Source organism: Egretta garzetta, unplaced genomic scaffold (genome assembly GCF_000687185.1).
Source record: "Egretta garzetta isolate BGI_Z169 unplaced genomic scaffold, ASM68718v1 scaffold142, whole genome shotgun sequence".
In the NCBI taxonomy this organism is placed as follows: Eukaryota; Metazoa; Chordata; class Aves; order Pelecaniformes; family Ardeidae; genus Egretta; species Egretta garzetta.
The window spans coordinates 320,271-348,029 of record NW_009258955.1 but is presented as its reverse complement, the minus strand read 5'-3'; the positions used below and the strand labels follow the sequence as shown (position 1 = coordinate 348,029).

At 41.9% G+C, this 27,759-nt stretch overlaps 1 protein-coding gene across 7 annotated transcripts in view; it reads right to left on the bottom strand.

The window, feature by feature from the left end:
• The window catches only part of KIAA1217 (KIAA1217 ortholog), a 176,453-nt gene that overhangs the window by 34,092 nt on the left and 114,602 nt on the right, over positions 1 to 27,759 (bottom strand). For 4 of the 7 annotated variants that reach the window (XM_035890155.1, XM_035890154.1, XM_009634535.1 and 1 more), the window contains 3 exons: positions 16,360 to 17,192; positions 7,690 to 7,742; positions 69 to 229 (listed from right to left, as the gene is read on the bottom strand). In XM_035890155.1, coding sequence (XP_035746048.1) covers positions 69 to 229; positions 7,690 to 7,742; positions 16,360 to 17,192 — 1,047 coding nt within the window. Of the gene's footprint in view, positions 1 to 68; positions 230 to 7,689; positions 7,743 to 8,173; positions 8,279 to 16,359; positions 17,193 to 27,759 lie in introns of those variants that run through there. The other 3 variants (XM_009634534.2, XM_035890153.1, XM_035890156.1) reach the window with 1 other exon arrangement.

The window sequence follows — 27,759 nt, the reverse complement described above, 5'->3', positions numbered from 1 at the left end:
AGAGAAAAAGAAAGGAAGAGGGCATTTGCTGACAACTCACTTTCGTAGCATTACCCAGATAAGCATACCTGTAGCTGCTTCATCTGGTGCAGCTGCAGACGCAGATCCGACACGTTGCGTTTCATACCATGCAGGCTGACTTGCATTGATGGAGCTCCAGCAGCGTGATGGATGACAGCTGACTCCACTGTTGCCAATGTGTTCTTCCCGCCAGATATGTTAGCAGCGCCTGCAATAAGCAGCAGCACAGGTTGAGCTCACCAGCAGAGAAGGTGCAAACATGGTCCTTTCTCTGCCCACTGAATCCACACAGATGGAGAAGAAAAGAAAATTATTGCTGCCAACGCTCAGTATTAAGAGTGGACTGGCACCTCCTTATCCACTATATTTTGAGGGAAGACTGTGCAATATCAGAATGTATCTGTGCCGGAACCTCAGCCATAATAAAGCACTGCATTACCACAAGGCTGCTTCCTACCACGTGTAGTGGAGATGGGATAAACAAACTATATCTGCAGATTACAAAAAACAGCAGCAAATCAAACTGGTGCTGAAAGTAGCTTCGGGATTGTCCTCTCAGGAGCCTTCTGAGACTGAGTTGATGCAAATTCACAGGACTCCTGAACTGCATATTTCTTGATTAATTATCACTGGAGAGAGATTCAGTCAAACTGCCAAGTGTGGGGAAAAGGTTTCTATAGAGCATCTTGCTTTGCTGCTTAAACTACAATTGCATTATTTCTATCAGGCGTCACCAACAGCTACTGTATAAAACCAGGACAAGAGAAATGAAATGATGGTATGGCAGAGAACTGCTCTCCATCCCTGTTGCATCCACCTACTCTCCTTTAGCCTGTCATTTATTCAGGACTGTGTTTACAAGGGAACAGCATGTGTTATGTTACAGCATAACACAAGAAAGTGAGCTGAGCCACACTCTGAGAATAACCGTCAGTGTCTTTACAAGACTTTCTTCATTAAATAATGCTGTTCCTCTACACAGCATCAATGTCAAGCTTGTTTTTTTCAGTCTCAAGTACCTAGGAAGAAGCTTTATTTATAGGGTACAAGCAAATTCCAGTTCATCAGCTAATAGTCATGTTACAGCTGCTGCTAGCAACTTGCACTTACACACCCATATTCTTCAAATTTTCTTTCTAATGTGTCCTTTCCCCTCCCCACTGCCAACAGGCAAAATGACAGACTGTCAGTAGGACACACTTCATTTTCTAAGTCCACCACTATGTAGCCCTGTGTACTCTTTTGATCACAGTGCCAGATCCACCTTGTCCCTTGGGCTCAGATGGCTGCCACTCCCTGAACTACTGCATTATCAGCCCCTCACTACAAGAAAGACATTGAGGTGCTGGAGCGTGTCCAAAGACGAGCAACGAAGCTGGTGAAAGGTCTAGAGAGTAAGTCTTACAAGGAGTGGCTGAGGGAACTGGGGTTGTTTAATCTGGAGAAAAGGAAGCTCGGGGAGACCTTATCGCTCTCTATGACTACCTGATAGGAGGTTGTAGCGAGGTGTCAGTCTCTTCTGCCAAGTTACAAGTGACAGGATGAGAGGAAATGGCCTCAACTTGCACCAGGAGAGGTTTAGATTGGATGTTAGGAAAAATTTCTTCACCGAAAGGGTTGTCAAGAGTTGGAACAGGCTGCCCAGGGAATTGCTTGAGACCTCATCCCTGGAGGTATTTAAAAGATGTGTAGACATGGTGCTTAGGGACATGGTTTAGTGGTGGAATGGTGGTGTTAGGTTTACGGTTGGACTCAATGATCTTAAAGGTCTTTTCCAACCTAAATAATTCTATGATTCTAGTCTATGATTACATCATTCCCCATTTCATTTTCTTCCTTCTCTATGAATAAAACAAAAGATCTGAGGAAACAGAAAATAACTCATCAATGGATCTGCATAGGGATTTTGGTCATCATTTGTTCCCACAAGCACGCATTCTATCAAGTTCAATGAAATCAAACAGAAACTCATGCTATGAGCTTTTCTTTGCCTGTTGAAGGGAAATTTTCAGTGTACCAAAGGGCACGACACATTTTTCTGGATGGAATGAGTATGAACCCAAGAGTGGTAAGTTTTATCCCTGCCCTCTCATCCCTAGTAGTCTTTTCAACCAGTAAAGTCTCCAAATGTGCCCAAGTGAGTACAGCTTAGCACAACAACACATTATTATCCCTTTGCCAACAGGTGTGAATACCTCAAACGTAGCCTTTGCAAAATTCATCTGGGGGAAGCATTTTTAAAGGATGGAAATTATGCCAGATAATTTTATTTAAAAATAGGCTAAAAGGTTTCTGAAGAATCATGTTTCTTGCTTTGCCTACATTTGCAATTCCTGTCAGCAAAAGCACAGGCCCCTCTGGCTGCACCCGTGCTATATACAGTGTGCCATGCCATAGGCTTCTGGAGACATGCTCAAACAAAAAGCTGTTCTAGCCCGGTGCTGGCTGTTGTAATGCTATACCTTACCTAAACGTGCTCCAGCTAGATCTGCTTGGTGCTTCAACAACAGCACTTTTCATTTCACTGCTGAGCAAGCTGCTGCACATTTTTGCTATACTCCAGTGTGATTCAATGCTCTCTTGACTTTCAAAGAGCTGCTTAACAGAAAGCAACACTCAAGAAATAAACAGTCCTTGTTCACTGCCATGCTGTACCCACTTCATGCTTGTCTAATATATGCTAATACTTATCTGTCTACATGTACACTGCAGTTTTTCCTACAGTCAAGCATCTATTTCCCTCCCACACGCACTACTTTTTGCATTTTTTTTTAAGAAAAGGGTATTTAGTTCATAAACCGTACAGACAGAAACCCCCGGAGAGTCTGAAAAATGTGGATAAGCCTCCAAGAGTTCTGATCCCTAGCCACAAATCTGGACTATTTTTGAAAGCACATCTACCTTTCTGCTATTCTTTGCCTCAAGCAAAAGCTCCAAAACCTCAGCCCCCGACCCTGTGATGATGCAGCCAAGGCATGAATCAGTCCCCGCCAGTCTCTCCCCCCATCCTGGACCCCAGTCAATTCACATATTTTCTCAGGAAGGGGTGCTTGCTTTCCTTTTAGTGTAGATGGACTGTGATCTGCTTCTGTAAACAATAAATGTCTGTGACTCCCTACAAAGCAGCTCTCCTCCTCTTCTGCCTCGGCCACCTCTGCTCACCATTAGGTACTCTCAGCTGCCATGGTGTCCCTGCTGCAGGGTGTGCTCAGAGCCTGTGAAGCACAGCATGGGACTCCCGAGGGTGTGACACACAACCACAGACACCGAGCGAGCATGGGAGCACAGTAAGGATCAGCAGCTGATTTCTCAGAGATACATCTTTTCATCAAAAGGGAATAAAAGGGCAGCTCAATGATGGGTTGCTTCATCTAGGGAGTATAGCTCGCGTTTGGAAATAGTCCCAGGCTGTAGCTTTGTGATTAGATGTGTGGCCAGATGGATTGAAAGGAAAGAAACAGCATTGCCTCTCAGTTTTTTAAATAAACCCTTGCTGGAGCTAGGTAAGGGGGCCTGAATGCAAAAACCCTCCATAATTCCCTAATACTCTGGACAAAACCCAAATGTTAACGTTTTTTACAAAGGCTAATGAACTAAGCTGCCATTTTTTAAATACAAAGAGAACTGATGTGCAAAAAGGGGAAAGGTTTGCTATTTGCCCAGGCGCAGGAAGGTAAGGAATGTAACTTCCACTCCCTGACACTTGACCTTTGCTATGGTTGCAAAAACACTGCTGTCCTTCCATTTTCCAGATTTTATTTTTCTTTCTATAATGCTAAGATTTTGTTTTGAAGCAGGCTAGAAAAAAAGGCCATCAGACAACACCCAGCAATGTTTCTTCATAAATTACTCACCTCCTTTAATATTAAAGAGCCACAATATTTTCAAGCATCATTTGGGAAGACACGTGACAGCTACTTAATTTTCTTTCCATCCAGTTAGAATCCATTAAACAAATAGGCAAATACAATGTTAACGTTGCAATTTCATCATTAACAAGCTGTTATGGCCAGGTACTAAAGCACCCTTAAAAGAATAAAATATTCTATGTATATTTGTGTGCAACTTCACCTCATTGATCCAGAATGAATTCAGCATCATGTTTTACCTGAAAATGCTGACAAAGTTCAAAGATTGGAGTGATCTATCTTTGAATCCAAGATAAGCAAGCAGATATGGACAATGTTTTTATTTCACAGATCGTCACAGCGAGTCATGCATTTGAAAAAGGCACAGATGACAAGGCAGTTCACAAAGAGTGAGGAATCAAATCTGAGCCCCACATATGCAATACTTCTCCCCGCTGCCATCTCCCTCTCTTGGTTTATAACCATGGTGTTAGTGCAGAAAGACGTACTCCTTGATCCCTTTTCAGGAAATACTGAAATGTCCTTCCTCCTCTTCCAACGAGGCAGTAACTAGCAAAGAACTACTGCTTTTTTTCGTAATCCATGATACAACTGCTCTCAATTTAATCAATGAATCCAGGACTTAATGTATCACTCTTGCCACTTGATGAACAAAAATATGACAGGGAAGAGAGCAGATGAGCATTTCTCATCATATTTGTTAGTAACCTCAAGGAGACTCTTCCTGCTGTGGTTTTAGAGTCACATGTTATTCCTAAGTGAAGACTCCCTTGATGCCATTCACTTTTGATGAACTGAAGGAGGTTATAAGGATTCAGTCATAGGATTTCTCTTAACATTAGCAGAAGAGACATAGTCAGTCTGTGGAAGGTTACTGCTCTTTGAACCCACCCCCCCATGAAAGAACTGAGCCTAAAGCAATAAAACCTAAGAAATACAGACAAGCATGATTGTTATAGGCTCATTTTTCCCAGTGAAAAAGCATTTTTATTTAGGCTCTTTAATATTTTGAGGCTAAAGAATCCACTACAGACTGGCAAAGCAAAAACATGTTAAATACAACAATTTGACTTATATGAAATACCAGAGTATTCACAATCTAGCTATACAGAGTTATCTAGGATTTAGAAAATATGGTTTCTTTCCCTTCCTAAGCGAGATAGTTCTCTATTTTTTGCATGAAAGTCTCCTATCATTGGAACACATACTATAAAATACAATGTTGGTTCAACATTGATGAGCCAATTTTATCCTGCACAGATGTTTTATTGTTCAGGATGGGAAGCAATTCACGTTTCTGCTTACCAGTGCTCTAGAAAGGACTGCTCAATCAACATTTTATACCACTTTTTCTTTCAAATAGACTTTGAAATTGCTAAACTGGTATCTCAGCGCACAGTTGTCAAGTGGAATTGTATACTAAGAGAGTCGACTGTCTAAATGGCTATACTTAAATAAGGATTGGGGTGAGTTGAAGAACAAAACAGTGGTCAGCAAAAGTGTTTCTAGATGCTGCTGGCACATTTAAACCCAAGCATAATTCCAAAAAGGAGAAACATTCTGTAGTATATTCTGGCAGATTGCCTAATTTTCAAGTAAGCAAGGACTGCACCGACAACTTAGACCCTGTCACATGCAATTTCAAAAACAGGTGCAAAAGCAAAATATTCTATTACACAGGACTATTCTATTATACAGCAGACTTCAATAATAGCTGATGTGGGTTACAACACTGTAGTATTTTGGGGTCAGCATCACACCTTGTCTCCCTTACTTGCTACAGTTTAATTTTGTGGCTGAGTCATGCTGGAAGTACAGGATTTAGGGATGCAGATGCCAGAGTTACAACTATACTTTATAGCACTGACAGGGATCCTTGCAGACAGCTGGCTGTATGGCTGGTCCCACTGCCCTATCCCCAAGTGATCAGAAAAGCATCTATTACACAATCTGCATGCTGGTATGCTTACTCACATGCTGGATACGTGCATGGCCATGTGACAAAGTCAATGCCTCTGTCAGTATGCGACAGATGCTGATCTGGTCTTTTGACAGTAAATTACACCATCCCCACCACCTTCTCTACTTGGACACGCAGCCATGATACGTAATTTTACCATTTCAGGGATATACGTTCAGTCATACAACAAGGTACTGAGGAGTCTTTGGGAACAACAGTGGCAGGAACAGCTGCTGGTCAGATGAACCCTGCTGTTCTGGTGGGCTGGGCATGTCTTCCACACTGAGGAATCCCCACCTTTGCTTTGCGTGGGGCTGTTTTCCCAGTGAATATTATTTAACCTCTAATTTCTTTGAGAGCACATTCACACATGCACATGCAAATCACTGAACAATTTAGGTTGAAAGGGACCTCCGGAGGTCATCTGGTCCAAACCACCACTCAGAGCAGGGCACACTTAGATCAGGATGTCCAACTCAGTGGCCCCCGCACAGTATTTTTCTGAATTAGTACAAACACAGGGGAAGTGGAAAGGCCAAACAGCAATGCAACACAAAGAGGAAAACAAGGCAACCTGTGTGCAGATTTTGATGGTTTCACAGGTGCTTTGTATGAGATGAGGCCTGTGCCTCTGTGGGAAAGACCATAAATTCTCAGTGCATAATAACATTGAAATAAGCGAAAGTGTAAGAGCATTTTGCAGCTGTTTTGAAAAATGATGGACTTTTCATTAAGTTGTCTGAAACCGTAAATTAAAACTTATTTCTTCACAGCCTGAAGTATCATTCTCCCCATCCAGGGGCCAGTGTGAAGTGAAGAGTTGGACGGGGACCAGAGAGTGGCTTGAGAGCAAAGCTCCAGTACCAGAACTTTAGCTCGCTTGCTCTTGCATTTGCTCGACAGTTTCCAGGTCTGGTTTGATTTCTGTCAGTTAGGACATACTGCAATTCCAGATAAACAGGAATCCAAAACGTGAACTAACAGCTTCAACAGAAAGGCTAGGTAAGAGCATAACAGATTTGCTAATAAATGTGTGCGGTTTACTACCTGCCAGAGCACAGACCTCCCTGTGGGAACAGCATTACCAGGAAGGAGGGAACTGCTTTTATTTGCATTCAGTGCATGACAAAAGGTAAGGAGGAGGCATATAAACACACACACCCTGCAGACATCTCCAGCAGCAGCCCATACACAAAGAGCTCCAATCAAACGGAGATCTTCTTTCACAAGAGCCTTAACTTCAGATCTTTTTAACGCTTAACAGTTCTCCAAGTGAGAAGCTAAAATAAGACCAGCTTTTACTGGCTTAGTAATTGATGCTTGCTCAGAACAGTTTAGGTGCACGCTAATAATTAGTAACAGATCAATACGGCTTAATTAGGGAAAGTGCTATCTTGCTAACTGATAAATTCCTTAGTGTCATTACATCTATAGCACCCTACTGACAGAAGAAAGTTTCTTTCTTTTGTGGGTGACCAGAATAGGAATGAAATATATAGCCTTCTACAGCAATCTGGATACATCTGGGCTTAATGACAGATAAGTAAGAGAGATGGCATGACTCACTGCAAAATTCACCATATGCAGAGACTCTGTATCTTATTTAAACAATTCAGCACAGGTATGAAATTCATTCCAAAGACCACCTCAACCTGTCAGAAATTCCTCTCTTAACAAAGATGTGATCGACTCCCATACCCTGAACTTAAACTTCAGTTCTGACAGTACAGCTATGGGAATTTAAGTAAATTTGACATTTCCATAAACTGGGATTGTCATTACATTAGACACATTCATATACCTGAATAATTTGTAAATTAAAGTGAATTATCATCTTACCTGCAGTGTCAATGCTGCTCTTGCCTGACACAATTTTCAACATCATCTTCTCACTAGGTAATAAAAAGAAAGAACATAATTTTAACTTAGTAACAATAAAACTGTAGTGAAGTTTATAATCAGCAAATTAAATGGCCTTGTCTAGCATATATATTTTTAATTTAAATCACCAGTAGCTTGTCAACTGTTTTTTTCTAAATCAGCTTTTAATACAAGTTAAGCAAGGACTGGAGTATAAGCAGTAGAAAGCACAGAGATGTAGCTACATTAATTCTTTTTAACACAAAGAAAAGTAATGCAGTTAATCTCCATCTATCATTTGGCATATTCTTCCTCTCTGCCTAGCATTCTCATGGGGATGATAAAGGTATTTAAAAATGATTGAGCATTCAGGGGTTTTTTACTATTACATTCAAATATTATTTTTGTTGATTGATTACTAAAATCATTACAGAGAAACAGATTTAATGAATTCTTTTTTTACCTAGAAGCATCTTTGCTATTACTTGTATTTGGCCCTTTAAAAAGCGCAGACTGAACAAGACCAGTTAAACTGGCAATCTGTTTCTCCATGGCTTGTATCCTCTCTCTGTAAGACAAGAGAACCGTTTGTTAAAGCCAGATATATTTGCTTTCAGACTTGTTTTTCTAGGTGAATGATTACCACAGGATTGGAAAGACACTACAGAGTTTGTGCAAAGGCCCATGGGCACCAGTTTGCATGTACCTTGTTGCAGCAGCTTACCACATCTTGGTTTGGACGGCTTTTGCATGGTAACAGACAATAAAAAAAGACATCTGCTTGGTTAAAAAAGAACAAAACAAACAGCCTCCCAGATAAGAAACTTCTAACGATCTCACAAGACAGGCACCTAAAACGATCAGTTAATGCCTCTTGGAACTAGTGAAAATAATTTTTTTTGCCATTACATATAATTTCTCTTTTACCTACACTGGGCCTATAGTTTTGCTTGTATACCAAGTTTCAGGATTAAAAACTTTACACTACTTCTTATTACTATTTTTACTTTCTCCAAACCCAGGATTTTTGTCTGCAGAGCATTTAATCTGCCCAAGCTGACAACTTCCTAGCCCAAATCCTTTGCACCTGACATCGCAACTGTCTGCTCTGGGAAGGACAGCAATGTGACAGACCAGGCACAGGACACCAAATGCAGACTGTACAGCAACAATATCATAAAACAGATTTGCTTGCATGTGCATATCCTGAGAAATTCCTAAAAAGCAGAAGAAAAGAGATGAAGAAGAACCATAATAGGTATGGTCAGTGTTTTCCATAGGTACTAAAGGCCACTAAACAACAATAATGACTTTTTTGGAGAGGAAGGCTAACATTTGTGTGTTTACATAAATGCATATATTTGTCAAGTACCAGACGACTTCCTCACTGGGCTCCAAAAAAGCCTTTTGGTCACATAGGTGGCTACTTTCACATGCCAGTACGTCAATGACACAACACAACACAGACACACATCAATATGGGACCTCAGACAGGACCTTCCAAAAATGCATCCCTATATACCAGCAGTTAAGTGACTGGAGAGATATACAAAAAGCAAATGCTAACAGCGGGTTCTGATTTCAGGACATGACTGAGAACAAAACTTCTCTAAAAGCAAGAGACTAAGACCAGCAGTGATGACTGATGGAAGAAGATGGGACAGACACATGCAGCCCCAGACTCAGCCTGCTGCAGGGGCCATCCATCGCAGCTGTGACATCCTGGGCATGTGGGAGCTGCCGAGCTCCAGCCACCCCCAGCTCCAGTTGCCATTTGGTGGCCAAAGCAATAATGCCAGTCGATACGGGCCGTATAAACTGTAGGTACCAATACCAGGCAAAAGCAAGCTGACGTGATACAAAGTGAGTAACCAGCCCAGCTTGTAGCCAGCCAGATTATCTAGGCTAATTATTTCATTCACGCTCAGGGAATGAAATAGAGGTTTGCTGGGATAGCACGCAGATACCATAGCCAGGAGAGACTCCAAGACACCCAGGCATGGAGAAAACAGGGCAACAAAACAAGTAATGTGATGCTAACAGACACAAGGAGGGAAGAAGAGAGTGCTCAGTCAGTCCCCAGCCGGCAGACGTGTTCTTACTGCGATTTCATACAGCGTGCGCGTCTTACTTTTCTGTCTTCATGTTGAAAGATATTTTGAACGATGATGAGAAGACTAGTGAATCTGACCTAATTCATTTCAAACCAAGAAATACGTTACAGAATTTCCGCTATTATAAGTTTTAAAATAAGAAACTGGTTCAGACTACAGTAACGTTTGGAACAAAAGCAAGTACTAAAAGACTGGGATAAATATATTCTAACAAACTTTAATGCAGCACTTTTGACACTTAATAATGAAAACATTTTTTTTTCCCAGATAATCATCACAAACCCTTCCTGGAACTAAACTCAATTGGAAGTCTATCTGTTTTACCAATTCATAAATATGATGTTTTTTCCATCCCACATATGATAATCTGGAAACAATTTTCTGCTTCAAAAGAGATTATGGCACCACAAAGCTGATCTTGTCCTTTGCCATGAAATCTAGGAAAATATGTTGTTAAGAGGGAGAGGGATGTTCCAGAGATAGGAGATGATGAAAAACGAATGACATACTGGAATCAATTGCACAGAGCACATTATTTTTCATATGGTAAAAGCATTAAGAATGTGAAGAATCTACATGTGCTCTGGAGTTACTCCGTTAAAGACAAGGCAGGATTTTTCCTGTAATCGTTTCACTGTAATACCCAGACTCATTATGGCCATCAGCACCAAACATTTCAAAAACAGGTGTCTGAAAGGAGGCGCCTTTTAGGCATTAAATAAAAGGACCTGATTTCTGGAGGCCTGGCGGTCTGACTGAAGGTGGTGGGAGGCGGCGTGCTCCAGCATGGGCAGGGAGGGACACGGCCGGCCCGGTGGCAGGGCCATACCTTTGGCTGATGTGGGATGGCCACCGCAGCCACCCCCTTCCCCGCCAGCTGCCCTGTGAGGGGCTGCAGCAACCTTGCCTCCTGAGGGAGAAAATGAATACTTTCCTCAGCCTCTGCCAGGCTGGAGTCTATCAGGGATGCCGGCAGTGTCACGACAGTTGTACGGATTTGGTTCTCAACGTTGTATTTTGTACCTCTCACTGTGCTCCCCGCTGTGGCAAGGGAAGGTGGGGGGAAGAGCCCGCCCCACCACCCCTTCCTGCACTGGGCTGGCTGGGCGCCGTGGATGGGACAGGCCGGGATGCGGAGCACTAGGGGAGAGAGTCAGGCAGGACAACACGCAGCGGTGCCTCTCTGCTGGCCATGGGAGCATGAGAAGGCCGAACCCCGCCCCTGTTCCCAGATTAATTTCCCAGATAAATCTGCATCTCTCCACCACCCAGGAAGAGTAGGGAGGGTCCCTTCCACAGCAGCTGGGAAAGAAAGGGCTGTTTTATCAGGCTGGGCATGGAAGGGCATTGTTTCGCATTGTTTTCCTCTGAATACCCGGAGAGCAAGAGGTGGTAGCATGCTGAGGGAGGAAAGGAGGGACAAGGTCAGAAGTGACTCCCAGCTCTGACAGGCCTCTGGGTCAGACTTGGCTTTGGCTTGTCACACATCTTGGCCTCGAACTAGGCACAAGCCGTTCACCAGCCCTGCTCTGCCAGCAGCCTGATCCACAGCCCCGGCCCTGGGTAAGTCCAGGCACCTGGGCCCCACCTCAGCATCTCGCTCCCCAGGCAAAACAAGCCCTTGCTTCTCCAGCATCTGTGCACCCTGACACCAGATTTCACCACCAGATTTCTTCCTTACAGCTTCACGGAGGTTTCATGTCATTCTCTCTACTGCAACTAACTGGAAGTAATCCCAAGCAGGGTACAGCATATTGCCAAATTGGTACCCACTTCTCACTGTGATGCTATTTAAGTGTGACTTGCATGCTCCTTCCCTTTCCCAAGGACATCTTTAATATTCACATCACTGAGAAGATACTTCGTTCAGACACAAACTAGGACTGGGCTGTGTAACTGTTCATTCATGTTCCTGTCCGACCCTAGGCTGTGCAGCACATCATCCATAACAGACGTACTCAAATACCAAGTCTGACACCACGAACTAATTGGCACGCTATCCTGGAGAAAGATTTTCAGTGACTTCATATTTTGCAGTTAAACCCTGAGTGAAGTCTGTATAGTAATCAAAAAGAGGGTCAGAGACAGGGAAAAATAAATTTCTTCCTATATTACCCTATGAGAGAAACATTTCTTTAGAAATTTTTTTCTTTCACTGGGAAAAAAAAAAAAGGAAACAGGAGTAGGTTGTCTTTCCTAATGGCTTCCCTAGAACCAAGTGAAAGTGTCACAGTCAGACTTTACTCCAAAGTCCCCCCAAAACAGCAGAGTGGATATCCTGGAAGGGTGTGAAGCAAAGAGCAGCAGAACTCTTCTGTACTCTGCTCTCCTCCCATGGGAAAGATACTCACAGGTGAATATTTCAATCTTCTACGAATAAGGTGAAACTCAAATTATCTACAGCTTGAAGCTAAAGGGAAAAGGGAAGCTCTGAAGCACTGCCAGCTGTGATACTATTTGACAACTCTTATCCAAGAGCCTGCATCTTGTCTTCCTACAAACAGTTGCTCCAACAGCAGGAAGCCAACGTACAGTTTACCTTTCCTCCATCCTCTGTTGGTTACCTGCATTCATCTTTTTCTGCCTGGTTATTCAACATCTTTCAGAAAGGAAGATGCAGTTTTGGCCCTGTGGAAAGTGCCTGAGAGGGTATATTTGCAAAGTCCACCTTTCTTGCAGAATCCTTAGCGCATTGCTGGCCGAGTCTCCCACTGTCCATGGCTTTACAGAGTATGATCATTTTTTTCCTAATGCATAGAGAGTCCATCCATACTTTAACGTATCAAACAATAACTGTTTTTGTGATGGGAGCAATATCCAATAACCTACATATGGCTGTTATACTTCAGTCTCTAACTGCAAGCCACAAGCAGTGAATGTGATCACATTTTTTGCTCATTCTACCATCATCTTTTCTCATTAACATGTGGCATACAAATAAGAGGATGAAAGTTTCATTCAGGCAAAAGAAAACCACAGTACACTCCTAAAATGGTTTTATAGGAAAAAGGTTGTATAAAGTTATCTTGCTGTTTTAAGGACTGTGTTTTGGTGAGTAGCAGCATTTATTATATACATATTCAGGACTATCAAAGACCCTAGAATTTTGCAATACAACTCATGTTTTAAATGCAAAGAATGTAAGTTAAATAGCATTTAATTTAATGCACTTTTGGGTAAATGGCTTCTTTTCCAATTTATCAACATTTAAACATTTGTTTTGCCTGTAGTAACTTCCAGAACTGTCCACCATAAGCTACATAAAAGGGCCATCCAAAACTATGATAGCAAATCACTGTCTAAACAATTCATGGTCACTCACTAAAATGCCCCTCAAAGATGAGCTGCTGCAACCTGTTATAACTTCTAATAGTTTTGTGTGTATGAATACTGACATATTTTTTTATATCTCCATGAACTTGTTTCTTCTCACTGTTGTAAAAGAGCTTTATATGGAACTCTTCTGGTAAATGAATTACTGTGAGAATTTATTCAGTGCTTAATATCATAGAAGTAGCTACCTTGAAAATACCTGAGGTAAAACAGGTAGAAGAAAGAATTACATGAAGCAGTTAAATCCCCCTCAACTCTGGCTTAAATAACAGGCTTGACAAGATTGGTTTCTGCAATGCAAAACTAGAATGAGAAACTGCAAAAGAAGTGATCAGAAAAACCTGTTTTCATCTTTTGTAGACCCAAATCTAGCTGCAGCTAACATTCCAAAGGTAAGGTACCCATTTTCTTCAACAAAACCAAGATACAGTCAATGAGAGGTCTGATCTGCTGTAAGTACCCAGCATATTCTAATAAAGTACATTTATATCCCACTTCAGCCCCAGACTGGAAAAATTGAAGGAGAATTAACAGGGGAAGAGAGATTCTGTTAAACTTCTGGCGTTGTCACTCTCCATTTTAATCTTTTCTCTGACACACTTAAACTATGCATTGTCCTGAGGTTGCAACAGTGCTACTTCATGGTAATTTCTGCAGAGATGGCACAAGAGATGTTGTTCTCAGCACACTCCACTAGGGACTGAAGGAACAACAGTGCTGAGATGATGGGTTTGATGTTTGCAGGGTCCTCAAACCACTCCTGAATGAGTCAGGATGGAGCGTCTCTCTTGTCACGGTGCACAAAAACAAAAGACCTCCCTCCTCAGTATACCCAAGGCAAAGAGATACTCACTCTGCCCTTTTGCTGCTACCCCACACACGTGACACCATCTGCATGGAATGGCAGTGTTAGGTTAACAGTTAGACTTGATGATCTTAAAGGTCTTTTCCAACCTAAACAATTCTATGATTTCATGATTCTATGCAGGCTGACTGAACACACCACCTGGTGTGTTCACACACCGCCTGGCTCTTCACACAGTCATCAGCAAATGGATAATGTGCACGACAGAGCAGCATACGCCTCAATTTTACCATGCCTGAAAGAAGATGAATTCAGCGCCACATCTCCAATCCCCAAGTATTCTTACTCACAGAAGCAAGCCCGGCTGTACTGCTTATGGGTAAGTCCTACACAGGAAGGTGCAGGATACTTCTCTGCAATTATACATATCACCTTTCAGGTGTTCATCATAACCTTGTAACAATTAGGCCCCCGCTGAAGCAGGAAAAGAGCACCTCAGCCTGGATACCCTTAGTGCTCCTTGTTCAGTTTAGTACATTCTCAACAGTGTTTGCTTTCAAAGCTTATAAAATTATTACAAAGCTAAAATAAGGCTTAGAGCATTTTGTATCTGTAGAACTCAAGCCTGATTCTTAATACTGCAGTAGTTAGGGAACACACCAATTTGCATAAATTGCTTTTGGTATTTATGATTATTTTTTTAAAAGTCACACTTTTCAAGGTTAAAAAACCCCACAATCCATAAGGGCAGCTTTCAGAATGACTTTTTCAGTGCCGTGTGGCTAATACACACCATGCTGAATTTTAAGGTCATGTATTTATTTGGAAGTGTAATTATGCAAATGCTATTTTCATCACTGTAAATATATTCTGGGACCAGGACTCAAACTCCTGATACAAAGCTCCCCTTAAAGAGCTGCAGAACTGTCCGTATAGTCGCTCTTTTTATATTCACACACAGCCTTGTGCATGTCTGTGTAGCTGAGTGAACAGATAAGATGCTCAGAGGGGAGAGAGAAAGTCGCACAGACTGGAAAGTTGTTGGTGTCCTTCTTTATTTTCAACCCCCTAACATGAACCTCGTACAATTTTTTATCTGAAAGCTAGCTCTCAGGTTAGGATTGGCAAATATAGTTCAAATTATTTCCTAGTTGTAATAATGGAAGCTTGAAATGAAATTTCAGGTACCTGCATCTTTTTCTTGGAAATAAATAGGTTCAAATCAGGTTTCACTGACCCTAGTTTGTAATATGCCCTAACTCATACCCTTGTGTTAACATAACTACCAAGTTATTAGCCTCTAATTTTTGTGGATAGCTGATTTTCTTCCATCCTCCATTTTCTTCCCACCAGTGGACCTCACAACACATTCTTTTTTCTGGCCAAGTGTGGTCAGAAGCGACTTATCGTTGAGCAAGTTGCTCCTCAGGTGGAAGGGAAGTTTGGGGGCTATATGAAGCTCCGTATCTCCCCAGTGGTTAAAGCAGTCAGCAGCTACCTTTGGCCTCTTGTGAGCTCAGCATTTTCCAGCTATTCATCTTCACTTCCCTAAAGAGGTCTATAAAAGTTAACAGCACAGACAATACGCTAGAGATTAGCGCGACTCATACAAATACATAGCAACCGACTGGCAGCATAATGATTTTTCTTTCCTAGGGCAGGGTCTATGGCAGGAGAAGCTTTCACAGACCTTTGCGTAAATCTGGTCCTTAAAAAGACAGGAGAGATCATTGTCATCATTGTCAGCGCACAAAAGTTAACAACAGTCAGGTCACCAACTATTTGTGATGCTGGAAAAATCATTGGGAACAGCATTCGTGTTTCAATTTCTTCCCTGGGACAGACTTGCTCTTCTCAGCAGTTTCCCCTCGAGGAACATTATTATAAACAACTGTCCTATTTTTATGCAAATTCATGTTTTACAGGAGATAAGACAGTAATGATAAATTCTTCCCATTTCCTAACACTAGATGAGAAAAACTCCACTCCATAAAGAACCAAAATTGTAATATCAGAGTGTCATTCTTAACGGGGGTGAAATATATTCCCTTATTAGCAGGAACAGAACATCATTTGTTCTTGTAACATGATCTGGTTGTCTGGAAAGAAAAATCCTAGTTAATCATTTTATTTTATTATATTTTTTCCAATGACTGAAATTTACACAAATGAAAATAACTAGGGATTCATCATGGGTTGACAATACTTTCAGATTAATAACGGGTGGTGTCGCGTCTCCTCTAATTACTAACTACCTTGACAGACGGCTAATAAACACTGCAGCCCAGTGCAGCAGCCTCCTACACATTACATTGTCCCCTGGGTGTTAAATGACACAAGATGTGCAGATTAGGAATGTTTCTCATTTGCATAAATTAAGCCCCAGCTCTGCCTTACCTTGTCTCCTTGTCCTTGGGCATCGCAGGTGACCCATAGCCAAAAGCCTGCTTGTCAACCGGAGAGGGCACCGCCTCGGCCATGCCCGGGAGGCCGAGGGCGCTCCGAGCTTTTGCGTCCACAAACACAGGCGGTCCCGGCTCCTTTTTGAAGGACTGGCGGCTGGGGGAAGACCTGTCAGGCTGGATGGTGTGTGGGGGAATGTGAGCACTATGGTGAGGATGAATATCGATCATTCTCATGTCAGCCACCCTGTGGGGCGAGGCAGGAGGTGTTTTAGAGCTGAGAGTGGGCAAGTGGCTCTCCGGGTACTTTCGTGACTTTTGTCTGTACAGGGACTGCTCCAGCATTTCAGGCTGCATAGAGGGATTGCAGTAAGTGCTCGACGACCTCACGGCACCGCGATGGTAGGCTAAAATGTGATCGGGCACATCAAGGGGGTGTCCGGAGTGGGATGCAGCCACACTCATCCTCCCCTCGTGAAACAAGTAGGGGTCACCGTACAGACCTTCATTTCGGATCAGGGCAAGGTTTTTGTTACTCATGTCCTCATCTGGCTTCACATCCCGTCTCTCCAAAATGGCGCTTGGGCTGGGTGATATCGAGCGCGAGGCTGGCATGCTGGAGAGCCGGTCCCTGGGGATGGTGGCATTGCCTGGCACACCCATGGGCCGGCCCCCACCATAGGGAATCCTGGACGGAGAGGGAGGCATGGAGTGGGGCACCGGGGTGGAGGGCGGAGAGCTGGGCATCGCATGTGGAGGGTGTGTGGCAGATCCGGGGCGGGAAGCACTTGGGCCGTCTCGGCCCGTATAAGCAATTTCCCTCTGCATCTGGAAAGAAAAGGAAAAACCTATAAGATATAAAATTACTGAATGAGGAAACCATGATGTGAGTTGTGACAACCTCGACATCTACAGAGAAAAAAGGGACACACCCTCCCTCGACCAAATAATTTGTCATCTGCATAAATAAAACACCCTGGGACCTCAGTGCCTGAAGAAAACGACACCCATGAACAGCAATGAAATGGGCTGCACGTTAAAGGGATATGAGAGTTTTAAAAATGCTTTTACCTACGCAAATACCTTCTTACCAGATTCTGATATTCACAGCTTCCAAAGCTGGAATTAGGGGTTTCAGTGCCAGGCATTCTAAGTATATGTTAGCCAGTGACAGACTTAAACAGTTTATTGATCAGACACACCAGCTAGAGTTCACTGATTCCAAACCAGGAAGGAAATGCTGATACTCTGGCATCACAAACAGACCTGAAGTCCTTAGACAAGAAAAATAAATACTGCAGCTAAATGGCCATTTGCTTCAGTGCAGCATTTAGCCTTTTGCTAACAACTTGATGTGGTCTTTATTACACAAATGATACACAAAGCACAGGAGAACAACACATACAAACATTTACTGACTGTAAGACACCCAAGCTGCATGAATACAGCCCCTATAAAACACATGCTGTGGGTTTCCTTCGTTGCAACCAAAGATAATAGAGCTTCAGACAGTTTGTGGAGGACGCACTCAGAAAGTCACCAAATATTTTATCATAGTTTTGTAAGCAGCAGCAGCAACTGCCAGCAGTAAGGAATGAGCAAGGAAGGAAAAGAAAGGGAAAACTTCCATACCACCATATTAGTGTTTTGTTAACTGAGGCCTTGGCAAAATACCACAATGAATACATGGGTTTCTGAGCCTGTAGCATCTTGCTCTGCCCAGCAATGACCTCTTTAGATGGTTGAACACTGTCAATGACAGACACAGGAGAAATTCTCCCTCTAGCAAGCATCTCGTGCCTGCTCTAGTGCCATCAGGATAAGGTGGATAAACAGGAAAATGAAAAAGTCAGCTGGGTTCCACCAGCTACATAAGAAAAAAATCACAGCTTCTAAAATTTGTCTTGGCAACTTCAGCTTCCCTATCACTTTCAAGGGACTGTAGAAAGCCGAGCGTCACCAAGCCCAACTACATGTTCCTGAAGTGACACAGCACATGCGAATGTGAAGTGGAAGTTGCTGATCTGAAATCGTCACCATTTTTCTCCCCTCGTGCTCCTTGCCTTGACAATCCGACTGGATTCATTGCAGTTACAGTGATCCATGGCAGACGAAGCAAGAAATTCTACTCTATTCCTGCTCCACCACAGTTTTTTCCACTGGTAAGGGAATCGTGATGGTGGTGTATAAACAATAGCTGTTCTCATCACAGCAGGCTCCACACTTGGAAATTACAAATGACGTTCCCCAGGGCCAGAGATCAAAAGTCTGGAGTATCAGGTATCAGAAAGAAGAAAGGAGATAACCTGATTGTGGCAGCAGCAATAATAAATAAGTGTAACAGAACAAAGGAGCGTGCTGGGATGGGTCAAAAATGAGCCAGACAAAAGTCATGCAGCCAAAGGGGAACATGGGATGTTTTTTTCAGTTGCACGGAGAATTACTGTAGTCTGGAATTTAAAATATAATATAACTAAACAGTATTAATAAAATTATCAGTGGGCCTTCAGCATAGTTTTCGATTGGCTTGAAGAAACACTGCAACACACTGAGCTGTATGTGTGTTCAGACTCTGGACCTGGGCCAGCAGAACAAAAAGACTCCTACTGACACTGAGCATCTTTGGGATCACACCCCCAGGGATGGGCAGCCATAGATGTTTTGCACTGAGAGAAGAGCCCAGAGAAAGAAAATCCTCCTTGGTTTCTACTGTACAAGCTATACCATGCCCTGTTTAGCTGCTTCAGCTAAGGCTACAACAGATGCAACGGTATCTGGCACAGAAACCATAGTCACTGGGATACGCTGGGTTGCGGCGAGAGTAAAATTCCAGTGTTACCTTGTAGAGAGGAGAAAATTTCCATGGGAAGCTTTGAAAGCAACAGGCTTAATTTCCCCTAACTTCTGGACTTCATATTCCTGTATATGCTCATTCATTTCTCATAAGTCAAAGAAATCTGTCAAAGAAAAATTCCTGTTTTCCACCTTAACGCATTGCCATACATTAAGATGGAAATGAGGAGTTCAAACACGAGGCTGAGCTATTGCTCAAAATCCTGTGTCTGAGTAATGACATATGTAATGCTGTTTACTCCTGTTTAGCTGCTTCAGCTAAGGCTACAACAGATGCAACGGTATCTGGCACAGAAACCATAGTCACTGGGATACGCTGGGTTGCGGCGAGAGTAAAATTCCAGTGTTACCTTGTAGAGAGGAGAAAATTTCCATGGGAAGCTTTGAAAGCAACAGGCTTAATTTCCCCTAACTTCTGGACTTCATATTCCTGTATATGCTCATTCATTTCTCATAAGTCAAAGAAATCTGTCAAAGAAAAATTCCTGTTTTCCACCTTAACGCATTGCCATACATTAAGATGGAAATGAGGAGTTCAAACACGAGGCTGAGCTATTGCTCAAAATCCTGTGTCTGAGTAATGACATATGTAATGCTGTTTACTTTTTGCTTTAAAATAGGACTTGGAGTACACAGCCTGAATCAAGACCCCGTTGAGCTGAGCAGGGCACAAACGCCTGGGCAGACAACCCCTTCCTGAAAAGTTCACTTTCTCTGTTAAGCCGTGACTCAGCCCCAGGGTGGAGTTTGCAGAAGGGGGGAGCAGTCGGAGCGACAGAGTCCAGGGTGCCCAGGGCAGGTGCACTGGGGCATGTGGGTTGGGCAGGGCCATGAGCTGGTGACCAGGAGCCAGGCAGCCCTACCAGCTGGATTAATTACACTGTCTTCTGCCACCTGGTTGATATTTTCTCTCTTTCCAAAATCTCCAGATTCTTTGCTAATGGCAACTTTGAAAACGTGAATGATGGTCTCTTCTTGCTTCTCATCTATACAACTTTTGTGTGATATTCGAGACACACTGCTCTCTCTCACAAATACCCCACTTTCTGTTCTGTTTTTCTTCTTCCTGCCCTCCATCACAACCCCCCCCATGTTGCTCAGTGAAAACATGTACTTTAATATGCAGGCTGTCTTGAGGCACATGTTCTTTGACTTCAGCTGCATGACTCAGGGACAGAGAAAGAGGAGACTGGGCTTATCTGAGCCTCTAAATACTAGGTGCTGTCACAGCCAATTGCTTTGAGGGCAAAAGGAAGAAGATTTTTCAGTGCAAGCACAGGATCATGCGCTTTTCGACTCCAGCCATGTAATACGTTTCCCTGAGGGTGTGGTTTTCTTTAGGACACAGCTCTTCCTTGTTCCTACTGCCTGTAGACTTTACATCTTTGACATAGAAACTTGTTTTGTCAATCCTTAGGTTAAAATATGGCAAAAGGCTAGCAACAATTTCTGTATAAAACATTTCAAGGGAAAAGACATCACTGAGAATCTGTCACTTTCTGCAGCAAAAAAAGATAACATCTTGCTTAAGTATCTGCTGTGAAGGTTTTTTGGTCAGTCTAATGACACTTAAGTCTATAAGATATAGATTTGGATTTATTTTTTTTTAAACACAGCAATAGAGACACTGAAGTGTCTTGTTTCTATATACTAAAGAGTAAACATCATATAAACCCAGTTAAGTTCTTTATTTCAAAACTAGTTGGCATACTCAATAACTTGCTGTGTTTTGAAAATGACTATATGCAGAAAGGTAGCAAACCAGCCAGCCATCCACCTAAAAGGATGACCTTACAAAGAGTCTTGCTTCTGGTAGCTCACATAAAGGGCAGGCAGACCCAGCGTCTCTCTCTGCATACAGCAGAATACAAAGCTTGTGGCGGCCCCTGGCCTCTCGAATAGCAGGGCTCCACTGAAAGAAGGACAGGGTTGTGGTATCGTAAGCCTCACGGACAGCAGAGAGCAAGCTGCTATTCCGTGGTTCAACAGCTGGTGATTTCTGCAGTTCAATTCAGTCTGTCTTGTCATCCATCATCAGGACTAATACAACACTATGCTCATCTTTATTGTAAATTTGTTACAGCTGTCCTATCTCATAGGTCACTCTTGCAGTCCGTCCCAACATGGGCATCTCAGAATGAAGAAACCAGCCTTACTTCTGTCTCTCCAGTTGCCTTCAACACATCATTTGCACCTGTGGCGCATGCCAGACAGGGCACACAGAGCCGTGCCTGCACACACACCAGGGCAGTGCCAGCTAGCCATAAGCACTAAGCCTACCACTGATTCATCGGCACCACACCAACCCTTCACCTCACCATGCAGCTGGATACTAAAGGTACAGCCTGACTCATGCCACTATCTGCTAACATCTCATAGCAAAACACGGGCAAAGGGAGAAGTGGGCCAGAGTTTCTGACCTGGCAGCCCTTCCCATTGCTCTCCCAGGCCTTGTCTACGTCAACAGAGAACACAGCAACTGGCATTGCCCCAAGGATTTCAGCCTGCCAAAATACCTACACGGAGCATGTTTCCTAGATGGAGCTTATCCATGCAGCCTCTTGGAGACACCCTGGAGTTCCCAGCAGACTCCATTAATCACCCCTCAGGCATGCGAAGCTGTTACTTTTCTTACTCTCCCATTGATACTCTGCGTTTCCCTGAGGACACTGCACCTATGCTCCTCAAGCTGGCTCACCCAACAGTAAACAGAGGACACCTGCAAAGAATTTTATCAACAGCTTGGAGAATCTTTGATAAAAAAAAATACAGAAATGCTAAGTACTGATATGATAGGGATAAATCCATCTGTCTGTAAAGAGACCTTTTATGGAAATTGTTCACTAGAAGAAAATCCCCTAAAAGGTGAGGCAATCCTTCACTTTTCTAATAAGGAAAGACCTAATTAAAGAACCCCAAATCCAACAACAACACAATCCATTACTTTGTTCTTTCTTCATAAAAATAAATAGACAGCTTTACTATACTAGTTGTCCAAAAACCTCATTTTAATCAGTAGTTGCACTATATGATATCACTTCTGTCATGACTGATCTTTCATTCAGGTTGGGTTTGGACAGCTGAAAACAGAAATCCGCTTTTGCAAAAAACCTGTCCTGTATGGTTTTAATATTTCTAAAATAATATAATTTACTATAACAAATAGTGCACTTGAAAATTACAGAATTGGTAAATAGTCTGAAAATGAAATTTTTCAAGTATCTGTACCATGACCATCTGTCTGAAGCCAAATCCTTATGCTATCAGACATCACTGAGAGGTTGCCACACTTAGCTGTTCTTGCCTTCTCATTGTCTGCTTTTTAATTCTTATAAATACCCCCATTCTATTGGGTCATTACAGAAAAGAAACCAGACTGGCTGCAGCTGCGGGTTCCTCCAGCTGCCCAAATGCCACACTTGAAAACTACAAACAAATTAGCATAATTTTTAGCTTTTTCTGGTCAGGAACTTTCCAATGAAAAATACTTTCAGCAGACAATGCTAATCCAATAGAGCTGAAACATTTGGTAAAAACATCAGTAGAGACAAAAGTTGGAAAAAAAACACCCAGCAGATTTCAGTCATTTCACTGACATTCTTATCAGACATCCCTGTAGCGCTCCAGAGCTTTGGCTTTCCAGATTCATAGACCTGGGGCAACTCAGTCAGAGTCTAGCTCTTCCATGGTCTCTTCAGCAGAGTGGGTACTTGGTAGTTTTGGGGTGATCTTCTAGACAAAGTAGCAAGACATGCCAGATGTTTCAATGTCCACTGCTCCTCAGCAGTACTTCCAGACTAGAAGTTTATTTGGCAATTTTGGCTAAGAACGGCCCCCCTGATGCCCAAAAGAGACAGTTCAGACCGTGAAACAGCTGACCTAGGCTAAGTTGGAGACCTGGCTTCAGCTGAGTCTGGCCTCACAGTACAAGGCTGTAGGAGCTGCCAAGGTTCACAATTGTTTTTCATTATGGGAACCACATGCTGGTAAAACAAAACTGATTTCAAATGTTCAAATTTCCCATGAATGGGGAACTCCAAGACCCAGCTAGCTGTTCTTAACATGTCCCACATATTTCCATTGTTTTCTCCTGGATAATTTTCCAGACAAGGAGTTGCAGAACCCCCTGAGAAATCTCAGCATTCACTATAATTAACTTCCCATTCTTAGCATACATCTAGGTTTCAGTTCTTTAGCTCCTTTTGCACAGTTTTGGTATATGCCCAGCTGTAAAATCTCTGTATTACGGTGAAAGAAGACTTGAGTTAAAAACTCAGAACATCTATGCAACTGTAATTTTCTGGTTCTAGTGACTGATTACACCAGAACAGAATACTTAGTTGGACATATATGGATATGGCAAGAGAATCACTGTGTTTTTCTTATTCCATTTATGCTCCTAATTCTATGTTTTTTCTTTCCCTTGATCAACAGTGCTGCGATCAGCCAACAGAAGATGTTTCTTAGGATGAGCCTGTAATGGTAAGTGATGGTGAATCTACCCAGTCCTCCAGTTTCTATGTTCATAGACCTTTTTTTGCCATGCTCAGCTAGCTAGAAACTGACATGAACAAAATAGGAGAACCAGAAGATGATGTTCACTATCCTAGGAGGTGGAATTTCGAGCACATAAAAATGACCCTCCAGAAAGGAGGCATCCTGAGTGAACCTTAATCAGGTGTTGTCACCATACTACTCAATATCACTGCATCATCCAGTCTCCATACCTTCCTGCCAGCTGTGCAGATGTACACAAAGATTATGGCATAAGCATTATTTAATCCTCAAAAACAGAATTTTTAGGATACCATATTGTAACTGCCCATACACTGGCTTGAAGCTCAGCCACAGCATCCCTCCCCTTTCCATGCCACAGAGCATCAAACACATTCTTAACATTATTGTCCCTTATTTTATACCTCTATCTTTAATGCATGAACCCAGTCCCTATAGTGATCCAAATGTTTTACCTCAAGGTGTTTTACATGTCTCAGTATGTCCTTTTATATCCCTGACCACATATAAACTTAATTCATACCACATCCTAAAGCTCCCATGGGGAAAACAAAGAATACCTAGTTCACTTTTTACTGGATGTAAAACAGATCCATAAAATTCTAAGCTAACCACAAAACAAATTTAATGGTAATATCAAAAATAATGTTTGATTGCTTCACCTTGCTTTAAGTCAATGCGCATGCTGAAGATGGATCATGCAAACAAGCAGAGAGGAGAGTTTCAGACCAAGTCCTACACAGTCTGCTCTTTCAGCTATCCCGATGCTACTCTGAGTATTTGTTCCTACAATTAATAACAGCAGCACTCTTATTACACTTAAACATTGTTACCTACAGGCAAATAAAACAATGGTTGATAAGATTTTTGCTCTGAAATAATTAAAGCCACTTACTGTTACTTAAGGAAATCACCTGTATGGCTAAAGCAGTGAGATGAACATTTGGTTCCACTTCTTCTAATAAAGCACTTTTTGTTTTCAGCCTTGAATCTAAATCCTCAGTCTACAGTATAATATTTTGTATATCCATGCCTTCTGGGAAAAGGTTTTGAAACACTAAAAATGTTCCTTGTTCCCTCTGCTCACAACAGGGGCAGGCCGTCTTGCTTTACCCGGTCATCTAAGTAATGCCGCTTCAATAGACTGAAGTACTTTTCCACATGACAAGCCTGCAATTTCTCCTCCCCTTCAAAATTAGTCACTAAATAACCTCCTTGGCATGTCACCCAGTCACAAACTGTGCAACGCTATGTGATTCAATCGCTCAACCATTTTTTAATGTGTGCCTATAAGATGTATAGAAAAAGACTAACATTATGGAATGAAGCACAAGAGAGACTCACAAAGGAGAAAGCCATAAATAAAACTGAGTAACCTCTGTTTAGGTAAGAGAGTGCATTTTAAAGGCAACATGAAACACATACATATTAATTCCCCAACAGGTGAAGACCTCCAGTTATTTAGCAAATCCAGTACATACAATTTGAGAAAAAAATACAGAAGTTATAAACCTTAGAAGCCTTTCACATACTCCAACTGGTAGTGACATTTGGTAGAAGGAAGCGCAAGCCCCTCCTGTGGAGGAGGCTGTCTACTCATTAACCAGGCACCTGAGCTGCTTGGCTAACCTGAACTTTGGGGCCCCCATAAATCAATCTCATTGTCATCTCTGCAGCACACCACACTGGCCATTATGATTAGGGCTCTTTTTTTTAAAAAAAAAGGCACAACAGAGAAAGCAAATGTAAAAAACCAATTTCAAACAGAAAGGATGCTCCTCTCCCTCCCATCCCCTCATCCCAAAAGACCACAGAATGCAGAAAATGTCTTCTTAAAAACACAGTCTAAAAGAGATGGCACTTAAATATCACAGGGGAAAATCTCATGACACGAACACTTGCTAGTCCTGCAGTTATCTTCTGGTTTGGGGGGGTTGGGTTTTTTTGCTGGTTTGGGGGGTTTTTTTTGCTTGTTTTTGTTTTAATGCAAGTAAAGAGTCGCCTATATAATCATGACTGGCATTCAAAAGGATCAAAATACAACTTAGGCACATGACGATGAGCTAATATCGCTGTAAAGAACCAGTTATAATGGGACCTTACTGGAGTAACATTTCTGTTTCACAGCGCTGCTCTCAGTCTCTCAGCCATTACTGAGGGAGGCATCGTTCATTTTTTGCTACAAAAGGGCACTCTGACACAAAGCATTTAAGTAACAGGACAAAGATCAGAGCAGATCTGGTAGCCAAAACTAAAAATCCAGGTGTTCCACCCCTTACTACACCCAGTCCAACTGCAGAGAAGTCCTCCATCTTTGTAGACAGCTGCTTTGTGTTCTGATTTGTAATGTACATTGTAAATTTGTATGCCATTATTGCTCCTGACCAGAACTTCACAAAATTCATATGTAGTGTAATATAAACAGCCTTTTCAGAAATATAAAAAATATTCATTTTGTCTTAGATGTTCAGTTTTCAGCTTCACTGTAAAATATTTTAAAATATTTTTATTAAATATTTACACTAGAACTATAATAAAGTATTACTATGGCACAGAAACAATGTTAAACCTATTTATTTTTATTTCAAATTTAATCTGTCAAGGCTAGTTTCTTGCAGTACAGGAGTAAAGCAGTATTTACTATTGAAGCATCTGGTTTATATTTGGCAGGTTTAACTAACCAGTCAAGCATCCCCTTTTAATGAATGGATGTATATACTTGACCTAGTTAAAAAGCTGCTTAGGTCTGCTGACCAACCTGACTCAAAAACATCAAGAGTAAAAAATACAAGCAAATTATCCTACTACACTCTTATGCCACACATGCTTTCCAACAGTTGCAGAGTGTATTCTTCCATCCACATCCTTCCTTACAGGCTATCAAACCGGCAGTGAGAAATCACATTATTATGCTAATATGCAGGATAAAAAAGACCATTATATTTCACTGCAGTTTCTCTGCAATGAATTGCAAGCTGGTATGGTGCACATTTTCAGTAATTGGACTCTAGCATGATAAAGTATATCCCAGAACATTAGACATACTATAACTAGTCCTCCATACATCTGGCACTATATGCAAGAACAGTCTTCAAGTACGTCTGATGCATACAGAAAGTTTTTTCATGAAAGGAATGAATCTTTTTTTAATTTTAAAATACATCAGGCACAACATCATAAATATTGCACAGATATATCATTACCAAGGCTATAATTTAATTTGTAGGTTCTAACAATGCATACAAACCATTCGAGCATCACTTTCCATTTCAATTACTTTATCAGAGCCCTCAAGCCTTGTCTAACTTGCCATGTATTATCCCGTGTTTAATTACTTGCCATATATTTGTTTATAACGTACTGTACAGAACAAGAGTTTCTTTTTAGTTTAACCCCCTGTATAAACAAAGGGCATGCCCCTAAGAGGTGCAACACCCTATGCTTCATTGAGATCAGGCCTGGAAATTTAGGTTAGCTTATTACTTTAAAATCAATGTTAATGTCTATGTTAATGATAGGCCCAAGTTACTACTGAGCTAAATTGTCAGTCACCCTACTTTCTTCTACATTATTAACAATGTTGGTCCATTGGACCTTTCCATCAATTTGCCCATCACATTAATTTATTTTCTGTTTGCTTCCCTCATTTTTAAGTGGAAAAAATGTTAGAGACACAATTATAAAGCCAGAGAATATTTTGAAGTCTACCGTAGGGTATACACATGTGGCATAGACATAACTTACTGCTTGACTGATGATCAAAGTTCTTTCTGTTCCTGGTAACAGCTCTTTGGGTTCCTATTCCCTTAATAATACTTTCATGGATGGAAATAATTAAGCAGTTAATGCCTTGTACTGCTGTAAACAACCATTTCCTTGACAGAAAACAGGGAAGCACTTACAGGCTGGATTGCTTGTCACCAGTTCAGGACTTGGTTTCGTTCTCAGCACTCTGGAACAAAGCTTGTGATGGAATCAACGGGGTTTTGCTTAAATGCAACAAGTTAGTTCAGTCCAGCCGAATCCA